Raw genomic sequence first — 22,354 nt, 5'->3', positions numbered from 1 at the left:
GTCCACAAGTCAGGCGGGAAAGACCCGGATGGTACGAATACATGTCTTCAAAATAAAATCAGCAGGTCACGTTTGAAGCGCTCAGATACAGAGATGAAGCTGCCATGATGAAGAGGATAATGAATCGATCAATTAATTTATTGACATACCAAGGTGCACTTGATTGATTACTCCACTGTAAATGTAAGAGTGTAAAAAATCAATAAATAATGAATTCTTTATTTATTGATTTTAAATTAATTGAGTTTTGAAAATGTCTCTTTTATTTAACTGCAGAACAGCCAGATGCATTTATTAAATGTCATCAACATCAGTCGTGGTGACACATTGAAGTCATGTGACCCTGGTGTAGTTCTCTCACAGGCTAACGTTAGCTTAGCACTGCTAACTGTAGCATCTAGGCTTCCAGCATCATCAGAGGGTTCATTAGTGAAGATGATCTTGATGAACGGAACCTGGAAGATCATCAACTTTTGTTCACCAGAGCTGATTTACTGATTCAATCACCACAATCACATGGAAGAATCTGTTTGATCCAGAGATCTCCTCCCTGGTGAGGAGGTGATGAGCAGCTCCCTCTGTTCAAAGGGTTGGATGCTTCCAGCAAAACCTTGTATGTACTTCCTGTGGTCCAGACGGATCCAGCTGAGCTGCCCCAGTCGTCACCCTGTAGCCAGCCTGATCAAGTGCACTGGTGGAGTTGCACGGTTAAATTTTAGTGACCTGGACCATCAAAGTCCAGGGGCAACGACACCAATAAGAACCTTACAGATGTTGTTTCATGGAAAAGAATGTAATGTCCACAATTTAGACTTTAAGTGTTGGCCTTGTACTTAATGCAAGCATTTATTGATTCAACCCATGAATCATCCATCCATCCCTCCATGTTCTCCCTCTTCTCCTGTTGAGGGTGGTGGGGGTGGAGCCTATCCCAGCAGCCTTCCCCCTGGACAGGTCACCAGTCCATGGCAGGGCCAACACATAGAGACAGACAACCATTGGCTCTCCCAGCCACGCCTACGGTCAATTTAGAGTCTGGATTAACCTGGTCCCCTCTTGATGTCTTTGGACTGTGGAGGAAGCTGGAGTACCAGAGAGAACCCAGCAGGAACAGGGAGAACATGGAGACTCACCCAGAAAGACCCCGTGCTGCAGCCGGGGCTCCACCCACAACCTTCTTGCTGGGGGCCACAGTGAGGACCACTGCTCCACCGGGCCGCCCTTAATCCATGAATAAAATTATTTTAATTGTTGATTCAGTTCAAAAGGGTCAGAAATGTAGTAAAAAAAAAAAAGAAAGAAACCATATAATCAATAACAGTCATCATAGTGATAATAGGAACCACTAATAACAATATCAATATCAGGAGTAGTAAAGTCTGAGATGAGCAGGGGAGGCGAGATCTCAGGGTCCTGCGCTCCTCTTTTGAACATGAGTCCTTTGCCGTCTGATTTAGAAGTTCGGAAAAACTCTACGATTCCAACAAGTTTTAGATTCGATGATCAAAGTGATCAAAGATCTTCTCTCCAGCCTCGGCTGACAAGAGCAGAGAACCTCTCCAAATGCCAGAATGTTGAACATTTTGTATGCTGCAGGAAGGGTCGGACTCCTGTCAACAGTAGGCTGGGACTGAAGTCCTGGTCCAGCTGGTTCTCCTGGTCCTGTTGGTGCTTTAAGGCCTCCTCCTGCTTTCTAATGAAGCTCATGTGCTAAAGTGCTCAACTTATCAATCACAAATCCAAATGGCTTCTGGGGGTGGGAACCGTGGAGGTGATCACTTCCTGCCTCATCCCAGCAGCGTTGTACAAACAATACCTGCTCTTATTTTGACAGTCAGAACGGAAGCGCCTGTATGTCGCTATCACTAGCTTGCCGCATACAGCGGATGGCTGCAGTCGTGAGAGCGGAGGACTTGCGGATCCCCCTGACCGTGCTTCTCCAAATGCCACCGGACAGCGGCCTCGGACCGGACGGGAGCACCGAACTGCGGGAGAGAAGATGGCGGCGGGAACAAGAGGCTGCTCGGTTCCGTAGCATCGCTTAATCTGATGGTGGCGGGTCAACGAACACAGGTCAGCGTAACCTTAGCTAGCAGGTAGATCTATCCATCCATCCATCCATCCATCCATCCATCCTCTAGTCTTCTTCTATTTTCTGGAATGAGATGTTTTCCTCCTGCAGCTGAGACGCAGCACCAGACACAGAAAAAAACAAACAAACAAAAAAACAACAACCGAAGACGTGAAAACAACATCCGCCACGCATTTGAACCCCCGAGGGCGTCTGACGTGATTACGAGTGTAAAGAGATCAAATGTGAGTCCCGGGATCGAGGACGAGCCTCAAATCGCCTCGTCTCAGTAAGATGGAGATGGAACTGATGTCATGATGGATGCTGCTGCAGCGGCACCATGTTAGGAGTCAGAGAGCCTTGAGGTCTGAATTGTGACATAAACCTGGATTAGGTCCAGGTTTCCCGTCTTGGGGGGGGGTTCAGCTTCCTGTGATAACGACCTTCATCAGTCTGGGGTCAAATGAGTGGTAAAGGAGTTCTGCTGGACTGAGTGAGATCTGCTCCGTCTGAGGTCTCCAGTGAGGAACGGATCAGTTGTTTTTGTTTGAATCCCGTTTGAAATCAAAGAGTTTGTGGATCCCTGATCAAACGCCGCTCCAAAGAATCCGAGAGGGCAGGAGAGTTGGTCGTTGGACCTTTGCTGTTTTTAGCCGTCAGTCTCCGTTAGCTTCAGCTGGATGAAGGTGGCCGGCTCTTCCTGCATCTTGGAGCCACAAGGAAGTGAAGCAGGAGGAAAGAAACGCCATCGTGAGATTGAGACACTGATTTAAGAGTTCTTGAAAAGGAAAACACACTTTTGGTTGAATTATCACTTAAATTTTTCCTTTCACCTCAGAGGTCACGCCAACATTCAACATGGGGGGGTACGGCCAAGGATGCACAACTAACGCAAACTGCAGGTTTTTGGGATCCACAAGGAGACGGATGCTCCGTCAGGTTGTGTGTGTCTGCTGCTTCTGCAGCTCAGTCTGAACCAGAAGCTGGCAGTGTGTCTGAATGCATCTCTGTTTCTGCAGAGGCGATGAGGGGAAACCTGAAGGCCGCAGCTCGTTTCTAAGCAACAACAGCAGCAACACACGATGGGCTACAAGGTAACATCACCACCACATCACACAGCAGCGACACCCAGAACCTCCGGCTCCACGCTGGCAGCAATCATTACTGCATGAGGATGAGAATGTGACTCACAGGACAGGAGCATCGATTCAGTGATGATGAGCTGATGAGGTCATCCATAGCTGTGCTTGGACCGGATGCAGCCGCTGGTCTTAACTGCCAAAGGTAGTTGGGTGGTGCAGCGGCCCGTTGTGCTGCTGAGCAGCGTTGGGGTTGCTGGTTTGGTTCGGCCTGTTGCCTCCTGTGGTTCTGTACAGACACGAGTGGGCGTTTCAGTGGGCAGGAAGCTGGATCAGGGGGGTGTGTCCTGGTCTCTGCACTTGTGCCTTCTCTGGTTGGTTCCACCTGCTGAAACGATGCGGTTCCACGTGTGATGGAGGACGTTTGTGGAGGTCAACGCGACCAGACAAACTCGGTCAGGTGACCTGGTGAAGGGGGAAGAGGAGGAAAAGGTCGGACCAGGAGCGAGCTGACCAGCCCCATGTTGCGTAACCGTAGCTTGTAGCAGTAGCTAGCGCTGACCCCATTTCCTACAGTAGAAGTTGGTTTCTAAAACTCACCACCAACCAAAGCTGCTGGATACATAAGCCACGCCCCTTCTTAAAATATTGTGTGTATGAGTGTGTACTTGGATGTGTGAGTCCCTGGTGATCTAGTGGTTAGGATTTGGTGCTGTCACCCCTGCGGCCAGGATTCGCTTCCCGGTCAGGAACGTTACTCTTTGCTTCGCAGAGCCAGGATTGTTGCTACTGAAGGGGAGGTTTTTCCTCAAGTCCTGCAGTAATCAGTGTCAACACTTGGACAAAGCAGAAGAAGAACTACACGATCTGTTCCAGGTACGTAAGTAAATAAAGTCAAACTAGAAATCGTCCTTATACGAGTGTGATTGGCCAGTGACACGCCGACCATAAACACATCACCAATCTGGCCCAGCATCTACAGAGCGCTAAACTCCTCCCTACAAATTTTTCGTCCATTTCCGTACAGCATTTTCACCTTTAAGTTAAAGTATATTAACCAGCGTTAACACCTGAAACCCACGGCTCCATCGGCGATGTGTCACACGAGTGCAGCCAGTCACTGCACTGACCGTGTGAGTGTATGACCGCCGTCCAGATGAGCAGAACAAACCGGCCACACACTCCTCCAGTGTGTTTCAGGTGTAAACATCTGGTCCCAGTGACGCAATTTGAGACGTCTGGCTGGTTTACTGATGTTAGTACGTCAGACTAGCAGCTAGCAGCTAGCAGCTAGCAGCTAGCAGCAGGAGCGCCTCTGAACGTTTCAACTAAACTGGATGTCTGAGGTGGTTTGTAGTTGACATCAGCAGGAAAAATCTCAAATGACTTCGTTTTCACAACACCAGCAGTTTTGGATTGACGCGTTTTCACTGGTCATCAGGGCCTAAAATGTCTCTCCAGTATCTTTTTGTTGTTTGCATTTTTTACAATGTATTGATTATAATAATATGAATAACACGAGTCACATGACCGCTGAACTCATCAGTAATTTCCTGCTAGAAAAAGAAAAGAAGATGGTGGCAGCTGCTTTTGTTCTCTGCTGTCACACTGCAGCTGTAAAGGTGGAAACCGTCCAGCAGGGCTCCGTTTACGAGCCTCCCGTGACCACAGGTGAAGCTCCCTGAACGCGTCCTGATGACGGCGTCAGGACCAGCGCGCAGGCTACTGGCTGCACTCGCACCGCTGAGCATCGCGTGTTTAAGATTTAGTAACCATGAACCATTAACGATGAAAACTGATTGAAAACAGTAGCATGTTGTGAGGTTTTCTTTCCCCTCACAGCTGACAGCAACCGACCAATCAGGCGCTTTACTTTGATTCACAGATCCACTGCTGCTGTTGGTCACATGACCATCTAAGTCCATCTCTCATTTAAGTAAACACCCTGCAGCATGAACTGCATCACACACACACACACACACTCCTGCACTTTAATCCTGTGTATTAGTCACATAGCACTCTCTCTTCCTGTGTGTGTGTGTGTGTGTGTGTGTGTGTGTGTGTGTGTGTGTGTGTGTGTGTGTGTGTGTGTGTGTGTGTGTGTGTGTATATACTTAAGTGTCTTTCAGGGACAGGAACCAGACTGGTGGCCAGGTAATAGATTTTTGGCTCAGTGGTCACAGTTAAATCTCCATAAAATTAATGTAAGTCTGTGTGTGTGTGTGTGTGAGTGTGTGTGTGTGTGTGTGTGTGTGTGTGTGTGTGTGTGTGTGTGTGTGAGAGAGAGAGAGAGAGAGAGAGAGAAAGCAGGGGATTTCAAGCAACATCTTTAGGCAGACATGGAGTGACGCCATCATCTGTCTGGAGCGCTGCAGCGATTCATTCATTCATTCAAACATTTCTTCGTCCCTCTGAGGACTCAGCAGATATTCCAACTGGATCAAAACTGCACAAACCAGATTCCCACTGATGCTCCTGATCATTAGAGAACATATAATATGATCCGGGTTATTGACTATCAGAGGAAACATTTAAATTTTTTCATTTACATGTTTTACTCTACGAGCTATGAAGCTGTGAGAGTACTCAGAGTTCCATCAGAGAACGTTCCTGCTGGTCACGTACGTGTGTGTGGTCCGTGGAGGGAGAGGAAGTTGAAACCTGGTAATATTTGGAATTTACCTGAAGTAGCAGACTGGCGCCACATTGTGGTGCAAGTTTCACATCTTGTAACCACCAGGTGGCGCTGTGATTAACTCCTGCTTGGAGACGTCTTCGGGACTCTCATCAGAGACCTGACCATGTGACTCCAGTTACTACAGTTTCCTGTTCTGTGGATGAATGTGAAACAGGGCCACGTTACTATGGTAACACAGTTTAAGTTCTGGCCTCATGGTTACCCATCACGCAGTTCTTCAGGTGGTTCTGACCGCATCGGAGAGATGGAGGAGCTTGTTGAGGTTCTGACAGGAATGAATGGCTTCCTGTCTGCGTGATGCGGGAAACGAGGAGTTGAGATGTTGGGTTTTCTCTCGGCAGAAGGCGACTCGGTCCACCGTGATCTCGCTGCTCTGTAGCGGGTGAACTTTGGGGAAGCAGGTTTCAGCCTCAGTGAGAAACGCCTGCATGACACATGAAGCTGAACAAGTCTAACGTTCAGACTACATGGCTAGAAACAGATGCGATGACATCGACAACGTCCCGGGACGTTGACATGAATGTAATGAGGTTCATCAGAGAAAGAAGACGCAGCAGCTTCCACCAAAGCAAAGGCGAAGCAGCTGTTTCCTTGTCTTGTCCCTGAGGTCCGTCATGAACATCTGCTCCATCTTTTCATTCATTTCTTTGATTTCTTGATTTCAGCTGAAGTGAAAAAGATCCACTGACACTCAGCTTCACTCCAGTCTGACACAAAAGGAACTCTGTGTGTAAGTTTGGGAGGAGTTTTCTTCCAAATTCCTTTCCTGTGACGGGAACTTTTATTGGTTTGAGCCGATCTTCTTCTTCTCACTGTCGTGAGTTTTTGTCAGGAAAAGGAAATGTGATTTGGACCCAGTATTTCTGTCAGCTGTGCTGGAGGCTTCTGACGTGGTTCGGTCCAAACTAATCTGGTGCTGATTCTTTACTTGTCACATGTGCAGCACTGAGATTGCTTCCATATTACAAAACACATGTTGTATTGTGTTTTGGAGGCTCGCTCCGCCTCCCTCCCTGTGCACCGGGAGCTGCTCCAGTGTGTTTGGTTCTCTGGCCTCTGTGTCTCATCGATATCCGGAGCATCAGCTTGAGCAGAATTTCTTGTGTTCAGGTTTTGAATCACTGCCCTTAACTCATGCTGAAAACTTCAGTAACGCCCATAGAGCTTAGCAGCGACCTCCCGCCTTCACGACAGCTCCGGTTCCAGAGGAACGTTCTTGTAGATGTGACAGCAAGTTCTTTATATAAGCAGGAACCGAGACGACCTGCCAACAGATGAAACCCAACCACGAAATATTTGATTTTAGACAAAGAAACAGGCAGAGACAGAAGAGTTAAAGAACAGCTCATCCCATTATGTCCCCCCACACACACACACACACACACACACACACCACATCTTTGCTGTTGCTAGCGAACTTCTCAGTGATGACGGTAAACAAGTTCAGATTTTCCACATCTCGTCAGAAAGTGAAATCACGTCTCTACCAGCAGGTTCCTCTCCAACCATGGAGGGACGTCTTGAGACTCAAAATGGTCGACAGTTCAGTAAACATTTCCTTGGCAACAGACCACCCCACCAAACAGGGGCCTCAGGGGATTGTGAGTAGAGTTGTAATTCTGTGCCGTTCCTGAGAGACGTCAGTACCCCGCGAACCGATGGCCTCCAGAGCAGCAGGTGCCATCGTTTACAACCTCCTTTTGTGTCAGAATCATTTTGAAAATAGCATCTCGCTCTGAACTGACTCCCTTCATCAAACCGGCTCTGAATGAGGACTCGTTCACATTCTGACCATTTAATTTACCTGTCACATTAACATCAGCACCGGGCTGGAAGTGCTCACACAAGGGGACCATGGACAGACACACACAACCAGTATCAGTGCATCGCTGATTCCATCCATCCATCTATTTTCTACTGCTCATCCTGTTCAGGGTGGTGGGGGTGGAGCCTATCCCAGCAGCCTTCCCCCTGGACAGGTCACCAGTCCATGGCAGGGCCAACACATAGAGACAGACAACCATTGGCTCTCCCAGCCACGCCTACGGTCAATTTAGAGTCTGGATTAACCTGGTCCCCTCTTGATGTCTTTGGACTGTGGAGGAAGCTGGAGTACCAGAGAGAACCCAGCAGGAACAGGGAGAACATGGAGACTCACCCAGAAAGATCCAGTGCTGCAGCCGGGGCTCCACCCACAACCTTCTTGCTGGGGGGCCACAGTACAGTCATGCGAATACTTGATGAACCTATCAACAAGTAAAAATGTTTGATTTTCACCTCCCATCTTGTCTGACTCACGTGGGAAACAAATGTGATTGATGAATGTCGGCTATGACCGTGTGACCCGCGGTGAAAACCAGTCACAGCAGTGTGGCGCTTCACGCCTCCGGCTCTGTTGGTATAGAAATAACACAGCTGGGACTTATTGATGGGAGTTATTTGCAGCATATGCGATGGATTCCATTGACTGCTGTGCTTTCCTGCTGGTTGTAATGGTCCTTTCTTGTCTTTGTCGTCTCTTTGAGAGGAATGTGTGAGGTCATGCTGGTGCGCTGCAGCATTATCCAGGATAATGTAGATCTAATCCAATCCTGGCTCAGGTCCTCTGCTTCCTCATATTTATCCAGGTCAGCGTCCAGCTGATGCATGAGGAAGCTGGGACTCCTGGCTTTTTGTGTTTAGGGGAAAGTTCATTTACGACATTTTCAGAGTACTAACACACCAGTTACCTAAGCTGAAGTTTCACTGCCGAAACGAACCCAAATGCAGACAGACAACAGGACAAAGGAGAGCCTCTTGGATATTCAAAGTTGGTAGGGAAGTGGAGAGGAACACAAAGCAGGGAGGACAGGAATGAGTCCAGAGCTGGATCAGGAGTGGGGCAGGTGACTCTGTTGAAAGGGGAGGGTAAGAACCAGAAATGTGTGCCAAAAGCCTTGCCCAGCTATGAGTCGAGTCCCGGCACAGGCACCTGCACACTCTCGTCCATGTTTGTATCACAAACATGAACATTTATGAAGAACGGACCCGAGCCTGGAGCCCTGATTCTTTGACCCACTTCCCTCTGAGCTACTGAACCCTCATGTGAGTATTTCAACCAGCTGTGTGGGATGCTGAGGGATTGTGGGTATTGTAGTTTGACTCTGTTTGGTTGTGTGCTAACGCCAGATTTTTAAACTAGTGTCACAAATTCAGTTCTGTCAGGTCCGTTCACATCAAGAAACACAAGAGATGATAATGAGCTTGATTTGATCATTATTGTACAAATTGGCAGTATGGCTCTGTTCAGAGGAGTCCCCTGATGATTTTTCATGAGCACCATGAAACAGGGGACCAGCAGCGTGAGGGAAGGTTCTTTCAGTTTAAGACTGGAAGAGCAAACATACCCCCGTGAACAGAGCAGCAACATGACAAGGAACGAACTACGCCATGTTATACACGACAAGGTGGAGCTGGGGAGGTGGAGGGTAGCAAGTTGCGAGCAGGAGCAACTGTACAGCAAATAGCAGCAGCAGGCAGCAGCAGATAGCAGCAGATGGCAGGCAGCAGCAGCAGAAGATAGCAGCAGATAGCAGCAGTAGCAGGCTATAGCAGCAGATAGCGGTAGGTAGCAGCAGATAGCAGCGATGACAGCAGGCAGAGCAGCAGCCAGAAGCTAGCAGAGCGGGAGTTGAGGCCAGGTGACATTTAAGTTGAGAGGGGCCAATCAGAAGCAAGGGATTTGATCAGCTGATGCTGAGCAGCTGTGATCAGCTGATTGATCAATTTGATTGATGGACGGGAAGCCAATAGCGCTTGACTACCACGGCCTGACAGAACTAACGCTAACGCTCAATTTCTGTCAGGTCCGTTCACGTCAAGAAACACAAGAGATGATAATGAGCTTGATTTGTTTATTATAGTACAAATTGGCGGTACGGCTCCCTGATGATTTTTCATGAGCACCATGAAACAGGGGACCAGCAGCGTGAGGGAAGGTTCTCCCAGTTTAAGACTGGAAGAGCAAACATACCCCCGTGAACAGAGCAGCAACATGACATGCAACGAACTATGCCATGTTATACACAACAAGGTGGAGCTGGGGAGGTGGAGGGGAGCAAGATGCGAGCAGGAGCAACTGTACAGCAAATAGTAGCAGCAGATAGCAGCAGATAGCAGCAGCAGCAGATAGCAGCAGGCTGCAGTAGAAGATTGCGGTAGGTAGCAGCGGGTAGCAGCGGGTAGCAGCAGATAGCAGCGATGACAGCAGGCAGAGCAGCAGCCAGAAGCTAGCAGAGCGGGAGTTGAGGCCGGGTGACATTTAAGTTGAGAGGGGCCAATCAGAAGCAAGGGATTTGATCAGCTGATGCTGAGCAGCTGTGATCAGCTGATTGATCAGTTTGATTGATGGACGGGAAGCCAATAGTGCTTGACTACCACGGCCTGACAGAACTAACGCTAACGCTCGATTTATGAGGACTCCAGCTGGGCTCAGACAACAGGATTTGAAACATTTGACCGATTTGTAGATCTGGTTGGTTCTCTCTCTGCTCTAAAACACACTCAGACGACAAGACTGGAAAGTCTGACTCCCCGCTGCAGGATATTAGGATTATCCTGCCTAAGATACGCTGCCTCTGGTGATCTTGCCACAAAATGTCAAGCTGTTCATCCTTGAGCTGTGACAGGTTGACTGCTGCCTTGCCAGTCCTCCCGTACTTGAGTGATACATTCATCCGGATTTTAGATCTTACGAATCTTAAACATGTTGCATTTTATCGGCGCGACCTTGACTCGTCTCACACTGCAGGATCATCTGGACAGAGACTCGGTCCCAGCCCGTCTCCATGCAGGAGCCCTGTGATTGACGGAAGCGACATGTCAGCCCCAAAATCGGCAAGATAATCCTGTAGCGTGAGTGAGATGTCCAGAGAAGCTCTACTCTCCATTGATTGCATCAGTTTATACAAGGACAACTTCTTTTTGAATTCTCTTTAACTTCTGAAATTTTCCACATGAAATCTACCATGAAATCCAACTTTGATTTTTTTTTTTTTTTTTTCATGAAGATTGGAATTTTTCTTTGCAGAATGAACCTAAGCTCTTCACACTAAAACCCCTGGTTGGTGCGTGTGCCTCGCCCCCAGGAGCAGGGTTAGGGTTAGATTGGGTTGCGGTGATTGGAGGTGATGAACGGCAGCTTGGCACCCAACACTCGCACACCTGAACGACCCCGTAATCAAACACACACAAACCATCAGAGGCACAGGGAGGACGACGTGACCGCGACCGTGACAAAAAGGACCAGTAGAAGCAAATTCAGGAGCTGCGGTTCAGTTAGAGGTTGGTGTTGTAGATTTGAAGCCTTTCTGTTTTTGCAGTAGCAGTGGAAATAAGAAGCAAATTGTCTTGAGCGCCACACCGACCAGAACAGCAACGGTCCTGGTCGCCGCCAAGTACTGAGTGATCACAAGTTGTCTAAAACTGTAGAGCAAGAATTTGATTCACAAGTTAAGATTTTAGTGAAAATTAAAACCCTAAACTTCCCAAGACTCCTAATCTGATCTCAGGTAAACAGTGGAAACATCTTCATTCGGCTCCACCGCAAGAAATCCATAACAAACATTTGTGCTAAAGTTGTTTTTTTTTTTTTATTGTACTGCCCCCTTCCACCACGGCACACACCCCAGATTTGGAAGTATGACCCTCCAGTAAAAACCTGTTTCAGTCCCCCCAGTAACTCCAGTCACCACAGAACTCTGCTGGCGTGTGTGGGGTAGGTCAGACGTGTACGGTGTTAAACGTGCAGCAGCTCTCCCAGTAGCGAGCTGTCGTCCCGGCGAAGGCTCTGCACTTTATTATTAAATGCATTTCATATCAGAGCAGATTCTGTCAGTATTACTCATTTGTTGTTACTTGCTAGCTTGGAGCTGGTAAATATTAATGTTGGAGCATCTGATTTGTTATTAATATTGGAAGCCAGTATTGCATATCGCATAGTTTTAATAATATATAACCCTGCTTTCTCCTCAGTGACTGATAGCTGGGTCGGATGTAGGAGGGGCCTCTTCTCTCTGTCCTGCTTATACTCTATCTCATTTTATTGAGGCCACACTCATCCCACCACCATCCTCCTCCTCATCCTGAGTTCATCCATCGCCCGGGGCAGGCGAGGCCGGCTCTGCTGCCCTGTTTCTGATTCGTTCTTGTGGTTTTAGAAGCAGATTTTCTTTCATACGGAAGAAGCTTTGGTTGAGTTGTTATTTGCAGTGCAGGAGGTGTGTTTGGACTACGAGGCTCTGCAGGATCAAGGTCACCTGAGAGGGGGGATGTGTGATGTCACCTCCCTTGATATCAGGAGGTGTGAAAAAATGTTTGCAGCACAAGAATTCCTTCCAGTCGTAACTCAAACGTGAGTGCAGATGTTGGATTGTTTTGTGTTCAGACTGATCATGATGAGGACGCACGTTTGTCCCGCGTCCACGAGACGATAGCTGTCCTAACGCTGGTTGTCTGATTGCCGTTGGGATCCGATCGGCGGTTCCATCAGCACCCGTCCGTCTGTTCACACCTGAGCATTGACCTGTATGTCTCACAGGTGCACCTGAAAGTTTTTGGAAAGGAACTTTAAGTAGGTTGAGCACAGATAAGTTTCCATGTCTGGGACAAGTCTTTTCCACCTGACTGTCTCTGGACCCCCCAAACACATTCCTCATTTCTGTCAGTAAAGTCTGAACACAAATAACCAAAACCATTACACCACCAGACACTGAACATTCTTTAAAGCAGTGGTTCTCAACTGGTGGGGCTGGACCTTAAAGTGGGAAACAACGTTGAGGGCGTAAGTCTCCACAGAGCTTCTGGTGCTGCACTTGCATTTCCATGATGGGTGTGTGGTGGTGCCAGGCTGACGATGAACTGACTGAAGGTCCTTTGTGACGCGATGCTGGTCAGTGTTTATCCGCTGGTCAGTGTTTATCCGCTGGTCGATTCAGCTACAGTTACATTTACAGTCTTCAACCTCGATGAGTTTGACAGTTGTTGGTTATTTCTGGTCAATCAAGCTGCTCCTTGAATGTAGTGAGAGGAAGTGCTGCCCCCTGCTGGTCCCTTTGTCCGACCATCATACTGTGATGGTTCTTCAGTCTCAACTCCAGACTGAATTCTTTTTCTTTGTGGTGAAATTGTTTTAAATTTTGAGTCGTAAAAGGGATGAAACTGAGGCGGCCCCGTGATTCACGCTCAACGTCAAAAGGAAGCCTGTAGCACTGTGAAAGTGTGAAAATGGGATCAGGATTCACAGATCTGATATCAGAATGGGGTGCAGGTCCAGGTTCTCCTCCGTAGCTCACGCTGGGCCACAAACCCTCCGAGAGCAACGTGGAGCTCATCAGGGATCCGTGCACGGTTCACCTGTGCTTTGGAACGCATTTAACTCAAATGAGTTTGTTTGTTTTTCTCTTTCAATAAGAAGCTCTGCATGTCTTACTACGGAATCATGAAGTGACCTTCACAAGCGAGTCGATGACGACGACAACAGATGATAACAGGAAAAAAAAAAAAAGCTCTGGTATTGGAACCGGTGTCTGCATGCATGAATCTGGATCAGAACCGTGAAAACACATCAGAACACATCCTGACAACTGAGACTCTTCATGATGACCCACAGCGATACACTTCTTGTTTATATTAGACAACAGATGCTAAATTCTTAAATGATAAACGAGAGGAGGATCTTCACGCGTCGTCTGTGGGAACTTTGTGTCCTCTGCAGATCCCCGGGGCAGCGATGGACAGAGTCAGCCTGCTGTGGCGTCTGAGGCGACGGGCTCGCCGTGGAGCGCTCTGCATGGCCTTGTTCTGCATCTCCATGGCACTGCTCTACGCCCTGTGTGCTGAAAACAGCGTGCCTGTCACCGACGCCATATTTGGCGTGCGGGCACGAACCCGGGCTCAGCCTCGTGCGCACTCGGTCATCAAGGTCTGCCGCCATGTTTCACTGTTGTATCAGTTCTCCTGCTGTCAGCCAATTGTTCTTCTAACCCAAATTAACAGAAAAAAAGAAATTTGTTGGTTTTGTTTTCTCCTCAGGTGCTGCGAGGAGGAACCAAGCCGCTATACATCGACCCTCAGAAGCTTCCGGGTGTCGTCCCAGGCGACCCTCACCGTCCCATCCCTGTGCTCTCCTCACCAAACCACACCCTTGAAGACACCACAATGAAACGGAAATCAAGAGAGTCCTCGGGGTTCTTCACCCGTCTGCTGCCACGCCCCTTCACACGTGCGCTGGAGACCCTGTTTGGTGGTCGGCGGCGGGGAGAGCTGAGCGGCAGAGGGGGTGACGCAGAGTTCTTCGGGCCCCACGGGCCTCTGGGAGAGGTGTGGGATGACGAGATGTCCAGCAGCATGCTGGGAAACAGACTGAGGAAGGTGGTGCAGAATTATCAGGTGTTTATCAGGAATTTTGAGATGAAATTAAGGTACAACTCTGACCCCAGAATCCTGAGACGGTGACCTTTTCAGGCAGAATCTTCCTGCTTGTCTGATTCAGAGGTTACCCTCCAGTATCTCTTCTCTGGTTTCAGGCGATGAATAAATATGGAGTTGAGTTCTCGGGGCCTGGCGGAGTGTCCGGTAGGCCCAAGCTGAGCGGTCCTGAGCTTCTCTGCCAACTGAACGACAAGGTAGAAGTCGCAACGTTGACCTCTGACCTCCAGCCATTCTCTTCTCTTCCCTGGGCCGCACAGCTGGCACCAAAACAGCTGACTTCTGACCTCGGACCGTACAAGAGCTGTGCGGTGGTGTCGTCTGCGGGCTCGCTGCGGCTCTCTGGACTTGGCAAAGAGATTGGTGAGGTGTTCTTACATAGAGGTTTAGGTAAAACTTGAACTGCCGTTGTAGACCAACACGCCTGTCAGTCATTAAGATGTCAGTCATTTCCTACATTAATTACTGGGTTTTATGTGAAAATGACTGACAGGAGGATGAGTGAGAAAACACTCACAATGTGATATGACTTCCTTTTGTAGTCCATCTACAGAACGTTGTAGTTCCTTGAGCAGATCCATGTCGGCCCCATTCACACTGATGACTGATGTCAGTGGCACTGTAGTCGGCTTCACTCGGCACCACTGTTGTCTTCTCCCGTCTCCTCTGGAATTCTCCTGTCCACCTTTCTTTGCCCCCATGACCTTTTCCATCAGGGGCAAGGAAAAGTGAACTTTGAGGGACTTTTCAAAGCACCCAGTGTGTCCCTGGTGAAAAGGGCTCATCAACTGATTGAAGTGGGAACCGTGATCTTAAACATCCGGGATGTTTCTGTGCTTCTGAACTCTTGTCGACAGATTCTCATGACGCAGTGCTGCGTTTCAACGCTGCACCAACCGCCGGCTACGAGAAGGACGTGGGCTCTAAAACCACCATCCGCCTCATCAACTCGCAGGTAAACTCACTAACCTGCTACCGGAGTGGGACGCGGTAGGTCGGCAGGTACAGCCTGCAAGTGTTTTTCTTCTGTCTGAACTTCAGAGTTTACGGGTAAAAGAACGCTCGTCTTCATGACGATATTCAGAGGTGACGTTGTTAATCTTTGGTCTTCACGTCTGGATGAACACAGATGTTCATATCATCACCTGCTCTGTTCTGCTGGGAACTTCAACAACAGGAAGACAGCAAATCTCCAAACGCCCCCTACTGGCTCCCCTCCATATTACCACAGTTAAACATCAGCACGGTGGCGGTGTTTTATTCCAGTGCCTAATTTAGGATTCCAGTGAACAGACCTGATGTCGATGTTTGAAGTGCATGACGAGTCCATCGATGAATTTGTGATTGATGTGCTGATGAGGTTGAATGGCTAGAACGCCACGCATTAAATCAATGTACTGGTAATCAATGTAAGCTTTTTTTTTTATAGGTGATGGCGTCTGATGACCATCGCTTCCTGTCCAGTTCTCTGTACAGCTCAGGTGTTCTGGTGGCCTGGGACCCCGCCCCCTTCACTGCTGACCTCATTCAGGTGATGTTTGCGTGATGCTAGGATGTACCCTGCATAGCTGTTAATGAACCGCCTTGGAATAAAATAAGAACAAATAAACTGTTGTTCATCATGAATCACTACTGATTATTTTGATCCGTTAGTTACTGGAGACTTGATTCCATTTCTGAATCAAGCTAGTTTGGACAATGGTTTTACCATCGACAGGGTGCCTTGTCTCGTTATACCTCTTTGTTCCTCCTAGCTGAGAACCTCCTACTGTCCTCTTCAGCACTAGTGAGGTAATGATTGATTATGCTAAGCTAACTAGCATTGTTCTCAGCTCCTTAACGCAGCACAGAGGAGAGAGGGGCCCCGATGTGGGACCGCTGCTTGGCTCAGCTTGTCGTTATTAAAGCGATAATTTAATAAACGTTAAGACAGCGAGGGAGGCGGCAGAAAAGACCAGATTCAGTAAAAATAACAGGAGAGACACTGAAAGTCACGTCTGAAGGTCTAAAATCACACATCCCAGTGGAAAAAAGCCTCAGGCTTGAGTGATGTCATCTCACTGTGTCGCGTTCCAAAGGTTCAAACATGCATGGCGCTAACACACTTGTCCCTTCTGCAGTGGTTCAACCGTACCGACTACCCCATCTTCACCCAGTACCAGAGATACAGGAGGCTTCATCCCCTGCAGCCTTTCTACATCCTGCATCCTCGCTTTGAGTGGCAGGTCTGGCAGCGAATACAAGACAATATGGCGGAGCCCATCCAGAAGAACCCGCCCTCCTCTGGCCTGCTGGGTATGGCGAGCATTCACTCTGTTCTCTTGCCCCATCCACCATACACACCAAACATTTTTAGATGAGGAGCCAGTGCAGGAAGGTTTGGTGTCTTAGGTACCCGGCTGAATGCTTTATTTCCTGCCCAGGCACAGTCCTGATGATGTCACTCTGCGAGGTGGTGCATGTTTACGAGTTCCTGCCATCCCGGAGAAAGACGGAGCTCTGCCATTACTACCAGAGGTTTTACGATGCCGCCTGCACGCTTGGCGCCTACCACCCCCTGCTGTACGAGAAGAACCTGGTCAAACGGATGAACCAGGGGCCAGATCGTGACATCTACACCCACGGACGCGTCACGCTGCCTGGATTCAGCAAACTCAACTGCACCCAGGCTCCTGGACACGTCTCTGAACATCGGTCCTAAAGTACTCGTATGAAGCTGAACCCTGCATGAAGAGGAGACGCATGAACCCTTGATAGTCACTGCCGGATGCTGGACAACTCATGACAATTATCACATGATGTTGGAATACACACACGTAACATGTAACAACCACAGGACCAATCAGCTGTGCACACATTCATATCCTCATGACGACAGTCCACTGACGCCTCAGAATGCCAAAACAACCCAGACTAACCCGTAGATCCGATGTTCTCCTGCGCCTTCCGGTTCTGGAGCATAAGAGTTTAGTTTCCAGATATTTAAAAAAACAAGAAACCTGATCCATCGTCACTCCTCTAACCTTCAAGTATAGATGTTAATCAGTATTAATAAGTTTTTGCTTTTAGTGTATTTTTCCTTTAAGAGGTTTTTCTTTCTTATTGTTGCCAGTTTTGATTTTATTTATTAATGTATTTTTTTGAAGGGAAAAAAACCCAGACAATTTCCAAGTTTTTTCTTGCTAATTTTATGTCTTTTTTTAAGGTTTTGGGCACGAATACGACTTCATCACAGCAAATTCTGTATTTTTTTTTCCCCAGAAACATGAAGAAAAGACTTGTCAGTCAATTAGAAAAACATAAAGAATTTTAGAAAAATGCATCTCACCTGCAGAATCAACAGCATGATCATCAAACCTCAACCTGAGGAAGTGATGGACAGCGTCAGCATAAATCTTAATCGCCAAACAAGAGTTTGGTCCATGACAGTCCTGTCAGTTTAGGTGTATGTACTCTTCCACTCACGTCCTCCCGTTTCCTTTGTTTGGATGTTTTCTGTGTCCTGAGAGAAGCTTTTTCTTTGACTGTGGTTCCACAGCAGCTGAAGTTTCTCGATCAGTGTTTCACTGCCGGCGTTAGAGTTCATCAGTCCTTCCGCCTGATAGCTGCATGTCTGTGACGACAACAACAGTAGCTGCTTGGCTTCAGACGTTTCTGGATTTATGATTTTGTCGATTGTTACTGCCCTATTTTCAGGGCTTGAAAAGTGGTTCTTAAACCATCGCCATCCTCCAGATGGAACTATTTTTGCCGTGTGATTTGTTGAAGCGTACTTTCTGCAGCAGGTGGCATGAGGCATCCCAGTAAAACTCTTTCCCACTGCGAACACGTGTGCACGCTCCATGTACCTTGTTAACAGCTCTGACTGCTTCTGTGCCTGAGGTTGGCCACAATCTACAGGAGTCACCCAGGTGTTATGTTTACATCAATGCCATTTCGAGATAAATACCCATGTCTACAGGTCATGTGACCCGGGACTGATTGCTGGGTGATGGCAAGGTTTTTGCAGGTGGGATGGGGGTTTCAGAGGAAGTCCTCATGAAATTGGGTGAAAAGTTCAGCCATTTTTCTCTCCACTGATTGGTTCTTTAAGAAGTCTGGTGCATGAAGGGTTGGTAGATGAATGTCTCAAAACCACACCCATACATGCAAACCCACTCGACCTCCTCACCTTTACTGACCAGTGGTGCAACGATGCGTCGCTCCAGTAAAAACCGACTACCAACCTGCTTCATGTTTATAATCCCTTTGTAGAATAAACTGGTGAGCAGCTACTAGCTAACAATAATCTGCTAAAAACCCTGTTGGTTAAAGTGTGTTAACCAGAAACCAACGTGATGTAGCGTTTAGCTTGAACAGAACTGGTTCGCATGAGCTGGACGGTGAGCAAACCCTCATCCTCATCTCCCACCAGCTGTGGTGGTGCTTTCATGTACAGGGTCTAGCTCTGGACTCTCAGCAGGTTTATGGGGGAGGCTCGTAACCCTCCAGAATGATCAGGTGATCTGATCTGTGTGAGCTGGCCCAGACGTGAACCCTCAACCGCCTAGAGCTCAACAGAGAACGCCCACCTTCCCAGTGGCTCCGGTTCTGGGAGTAAATTCTGAACGGGATTTTACTTCCAGAATCTCACCGTTGAGCTCCTGTGGGGCCATCATGTCAAACGTCTGATATTTTGGATTTTAAATCGGAATAATTACATCAGGGCTTTGCAAACAAAACCCCAATAGCCAATTAGAGAGCCGTCACAGATCAGCTGACGATGTTACCGAGCAACAGTAAACAACGAAGCCATAATAACATTAGCTAGTTTTGCATGTTCTCCTTGTGTATTTGTGGGTTTCCACCGGGTTCACAGTTGAATGATTTTAGTTATCAGTCACTCAGTGCTCAATGTCTTTAATTCAAGAGGATGTCTTTCAGCATGACTTGGTGTAACCATCAACCACAAGACTCACACTGGCGGTTACTGGAGACCGAAGACAAACAACCGCACAACTAAAGAAAGCATCTGTTTACTAACTCAAAGGCATCCTACAGAAGATTCCAAGTCTTTATCCAGCTGTATGCTCAGTAATCTAACACTTCATTAGTCATTAGCTTAAATCAAACTAAAGCAGGAGGTGTGCTAACACTTCCCACCCACTACCATTCATTGCGCTAAGCTAACTAAGGTGGGTCTCAGCTCCCTGCTGAAGCGCCTCTGTCTCGTCTGGCTCTGGAGGTGATGGACAATAACCCTTTTTCCCCAAAAATAGCAACTGTTCCTTTTGCAGTTTTTTAATTGAAACTCGCAAGGCTACCAAAACCTCATCCTCCAGCGAAATGCAACCCCACTTCAACCAGAGTGTTGTTGAGTCAAGGCTTTATTGAAGCTACCGCGTCCCACTGTGTGTCTGATACCTAAATGGGTCCTCATGATTTGTGTCATGTTGATGCTTTAAAAGCCTTCCGGGCCGCTGAGAGGAACGTGAACATGAGCAGGCACGTTGGTTTTTCCTGATCACTTCAGGTTGTGTTTTTTTTCTGCTGACGTGATTGTTTCTCTGAGAGTCAAACTTCTGAATAATTGATGTTTCATTTCGGAAGAAATTCTCTCTCTATGCAGGCCATCCTTGCAGTAATATTCCATTTTAATGGGTGCACATCTCATTCTCATGATGTAACGGCATTAGAAATGTCCTGTCTCAGCTTCCATATCCATCAGCGTTTACTCTGAGAACAAAACTGCCTTTCAGCTTCCCTGGAGAGACGCAGCAAGCTTCTCATAGGAGGAGAAAACTCCCAGGCTCCCCTGTGTGTTCCTGCTCAGTTCAACTGAAGTGCGACATCAAATAGAGAAGAGAGTTTGCTTGTTTAAGTTGAATCATTCAGTTCAACCACACCAGATGATTAAAAAAAAATTGTTAGTTTTGCATTTTTGTGAACTTGTTTGAATTCCCACGGATTGGCGTCAACACTGGCCAACAATGCTGAATGTACCAGACACACGTTAGCCAAGCTGGCTACTTCAGGTTAGCTCCTTGCTAGCGAGTGTCTGTAAATAATTTCCTCGAGCGCTGCTTCAGATTTTCCAAATGTCCAGTTCCATCTATCATGACATCTTTGAGCGCAGGGTTCAAACATGGAGGCTTGCTGTCACTGGAGTTTTGAGGCTCTAAAACTCCCTTTTAATTGGTGAACACCAAACTGCCGCTGTACTCTTTAATGCCAGTAGCTTCATGCTGGGAACCACAAATGTGACATCATCACTGCCTCAAAACTCAGCTGAACCAACACGTCCCGATGCTGCATTGCTGGTTCCATCATATTTGTACTCCTGCATGCATCAGAGTCCAGAAGCAATGTTGTAAATGTCCCAATAAACCATTTGATTCCCCCCAATGATGATGATGATGATGGTGATTATTATTAAATGTGTACATCAGATTCCTGGGTGTGTTTGGAAAGTATTTCTGTCTGCCTTGTTGATGTCACCAAATCGATAAGAAAAATGCCCAGCGGTTGAGCCCTGGAATGCTGAAAAATTCTCTGGTGTTCAAACTTGACTCCATGTGCGACCACAAACACACGCTGAGCCTGTTGTGTGCGAAAACACAGTCATTTTAGTTTCCGATTCTGATTCAGGCTTGAATCATCTCTGGTTTCTCTGTGGAACCAGTAACCACCAAAGTCACCTCTTTTCTTTTGTTATTTTTAAACAAAAGTCACAAAAAATGAATTTAACAGGAAAAGATCATTAGTCAACAATTTATATATTGTCTTTCACTCATCACGTATAGATCAGTCCTCGTTAGTATAGTGGACAGTATCTCCGCCTGTCACGCGGAAGACCGGGGTTCGATTCCCCGACGGGGAGGTCTCTTTTTGTTGAGTCTCTGTGGGTGTTCCTCACTTGCAGGTCCCTTCACTATGTGGTGCTTTTATATAGAAGCAACTAAACATGTCAAAGTTGAAACTTGTCCAACTTTTCGAGGCCTCCGTACATTCTGTTGCCTGGACGATCAGTCAGCGGCTCCATAGAAACCAAATGACGTAAAAATAACATCATCCTAAAGGAACTCTCTGTCGGGGAATCGAATCCCGGTCTTCCGCGTAAAAGGCGAAAACAATGGAGTCAGAAAGCCCTCAAAATCATGAGAGCGCAAATGCAAACTAAAGGAGCACAGGATCAGGAATTGAGGGCATAAAAAACATAACATTGAGAGGTCAAAAATTGTCTTGTGGCAATTAAAGTTTTGTCTCAGCGTGTAAATCGTGACAGAGCGCAGTTGTGAGGCGGTGGCGCCGCTCGCTCTCTCTTCTAACTCACAAGCTCGCTCGCTTCGGGATGTTTTTTCGCTCTCGATATTTTTTCCGACCAGAAATACGTCACGGGTGTAAGGCTCGACAAGACGATTGCCGATCGAAGTTCGTCGGCGGAAGACGCCGGTCAGCCGCTTAAATCAATTTTCTGAATTGACTCCATACCTTTCTGAGATAGTGGCTGTGTTCAGACTGTCTGCTACCAACTGTTGATCTAAACAGGACTTCACAATAACACTTAAAATAAGAATCAAATCATGGAGTTGGCTAGTTTTGGCGCCACTGACCATTAACAGGTGGCATTCGGCCAACTTCTTCTTCTACTCCTTCTTCTTCTATGTGGTTTAATGGCATGTTCGTTGCATGACCGCCACCTACCGCCTAAGAAAAAATGATTTAAACAGCTGACAAGGTGGTCAAACGTGACGTTGAGCGAGGTAGATCATTGGTAGGTGGATGAGACGGTGCGGCTGCAGGTGAGGCTCAGGACTCGCTTTCCGCTCTGGAACCACAGGTACAGAGACAACAACCATCAGCAACTGTGAGTGCGTGGCCTGGTCACATGCTTTACTACATGCTTCGTTGTTAGCAGGGGTTAGAGCGGCTTAAAAGTCTTGTCGGAACTGTATGCGCGCCTTTTGGGCGTGCGTTAAAAAAAGCGCACGTCCAAAGGGTGCGCGCCGCCGCCCACGACAGTGCTAACAACAAGGAACAGGCGGCCATGAAAAAACAGAT

The 22,354-nt window shown here is 47.6% G+C and overlaps 1 protein-coding gene and 1 non-coding gene across 7 annotated transcripts; both read left to right on the top strand.

Moving 5' to 3' along the window:
• The first annotated feature begins 1,874 nt into the window (after window positions 1-1,874).
• st6gal1 (ST6 beta-galactosamide alpha-2,6-sialyltranferase 1) lies at window positions 1,875-20,167 on the top strand. Of its 6 annotated transcripts, none has more exons than XM_086225852.1 (10): window positions 1,875-2,073; window positions 2,183-2,316; window positions 3,091-3,165; window positions 13,602-13,808; window positions 13,919-14,275; window positions 14,413-14,677; window positions 15,172-15,269; window positions 15,744-15,845; window positions 16,435-16,609; window positions 16,738-20,167. In XM_086225852.1, exons 3-10 carry the CDS (start codon window positions 3,154-3,156, stop codon window positions 17,013-17,015), a joined length of 1,494 nt encoding a protein of 497 aa, XP_086081978.1. In that variant the 5' UTR covers window positions 1,875-2,073; window positions 2,183-2,316; window positions 3,091-3,153; the 3' UTR covers window positions 17,016-20,167. The 6 variants fall into 6 exon arrangements, with proteins under 6 accessions (XP_086081978.1, XP_086081977.1, XP_086081980.1 ...); XM_086225854.1 differs by lacking the exons at window positions 1,875-2,073; window positions 2,183-2,316 and adding exons at window positions 2,350-2,821; window positions 2,910-3,010; XM_086225851.1 differs by lacking the exon at window positions 2,183-2,316 and having other exon boundaries at window positions 1,876-2,073.
• A 934-nt stretch (window positions 20,168-21,101) lies between these two features.
• trnad-guc (transfer RNA aspartic acid (anticodon GUC)) lies at window positions 21,102-21,173 on the top strand. Its single transcript has one exon. It is a non-coding gene; the product is annotated as a tRNA-Asp (tRNA).
• Window positions 21,174-22,354: the final 1,181 nt, after the last annotated feature.

The sequence above is a fragment of the Aulostomus chinensis genome, chromosome 15 (assembly GCF_037954235.1).
Source record: "Aulostomus chinensis isolate RoL2024-O1b breed Wild chromosome 15, RoL_Achi_v1.0, whole genome shotgun sequence".
Taxonomy (NCBI): Eukaryota; Metazoa; Chordata; class Actinopteri; order Syngnathiformes; family Aulostomidae; genus Aulostomus; species Aulostomus chinensis.
The sequence above is the reverse complement of the archived record's forward strand: the minus strand, read 5'-3'. Positions and strand labels throughout refer to the sequence as shown.

Coding starts and splice junctions, on each gene's coding strand:
- st6gal1 (XM_086225852.1), top strand. Junction 13,809..13,918: donor GTGCGCACTCGGTCATCAAG/GTCTGCCGCCAT, acceptor TTTTCTCCTCAG/GTGCTGCGAGGAGGAACCAA. Junction 14,276..14,412: donor AGGTGGTGCAGAATTATCAG/GTGTTTATCAGG, acceptor CTCTGGTTTCAG/GCGATGAATAAATATGGAGT.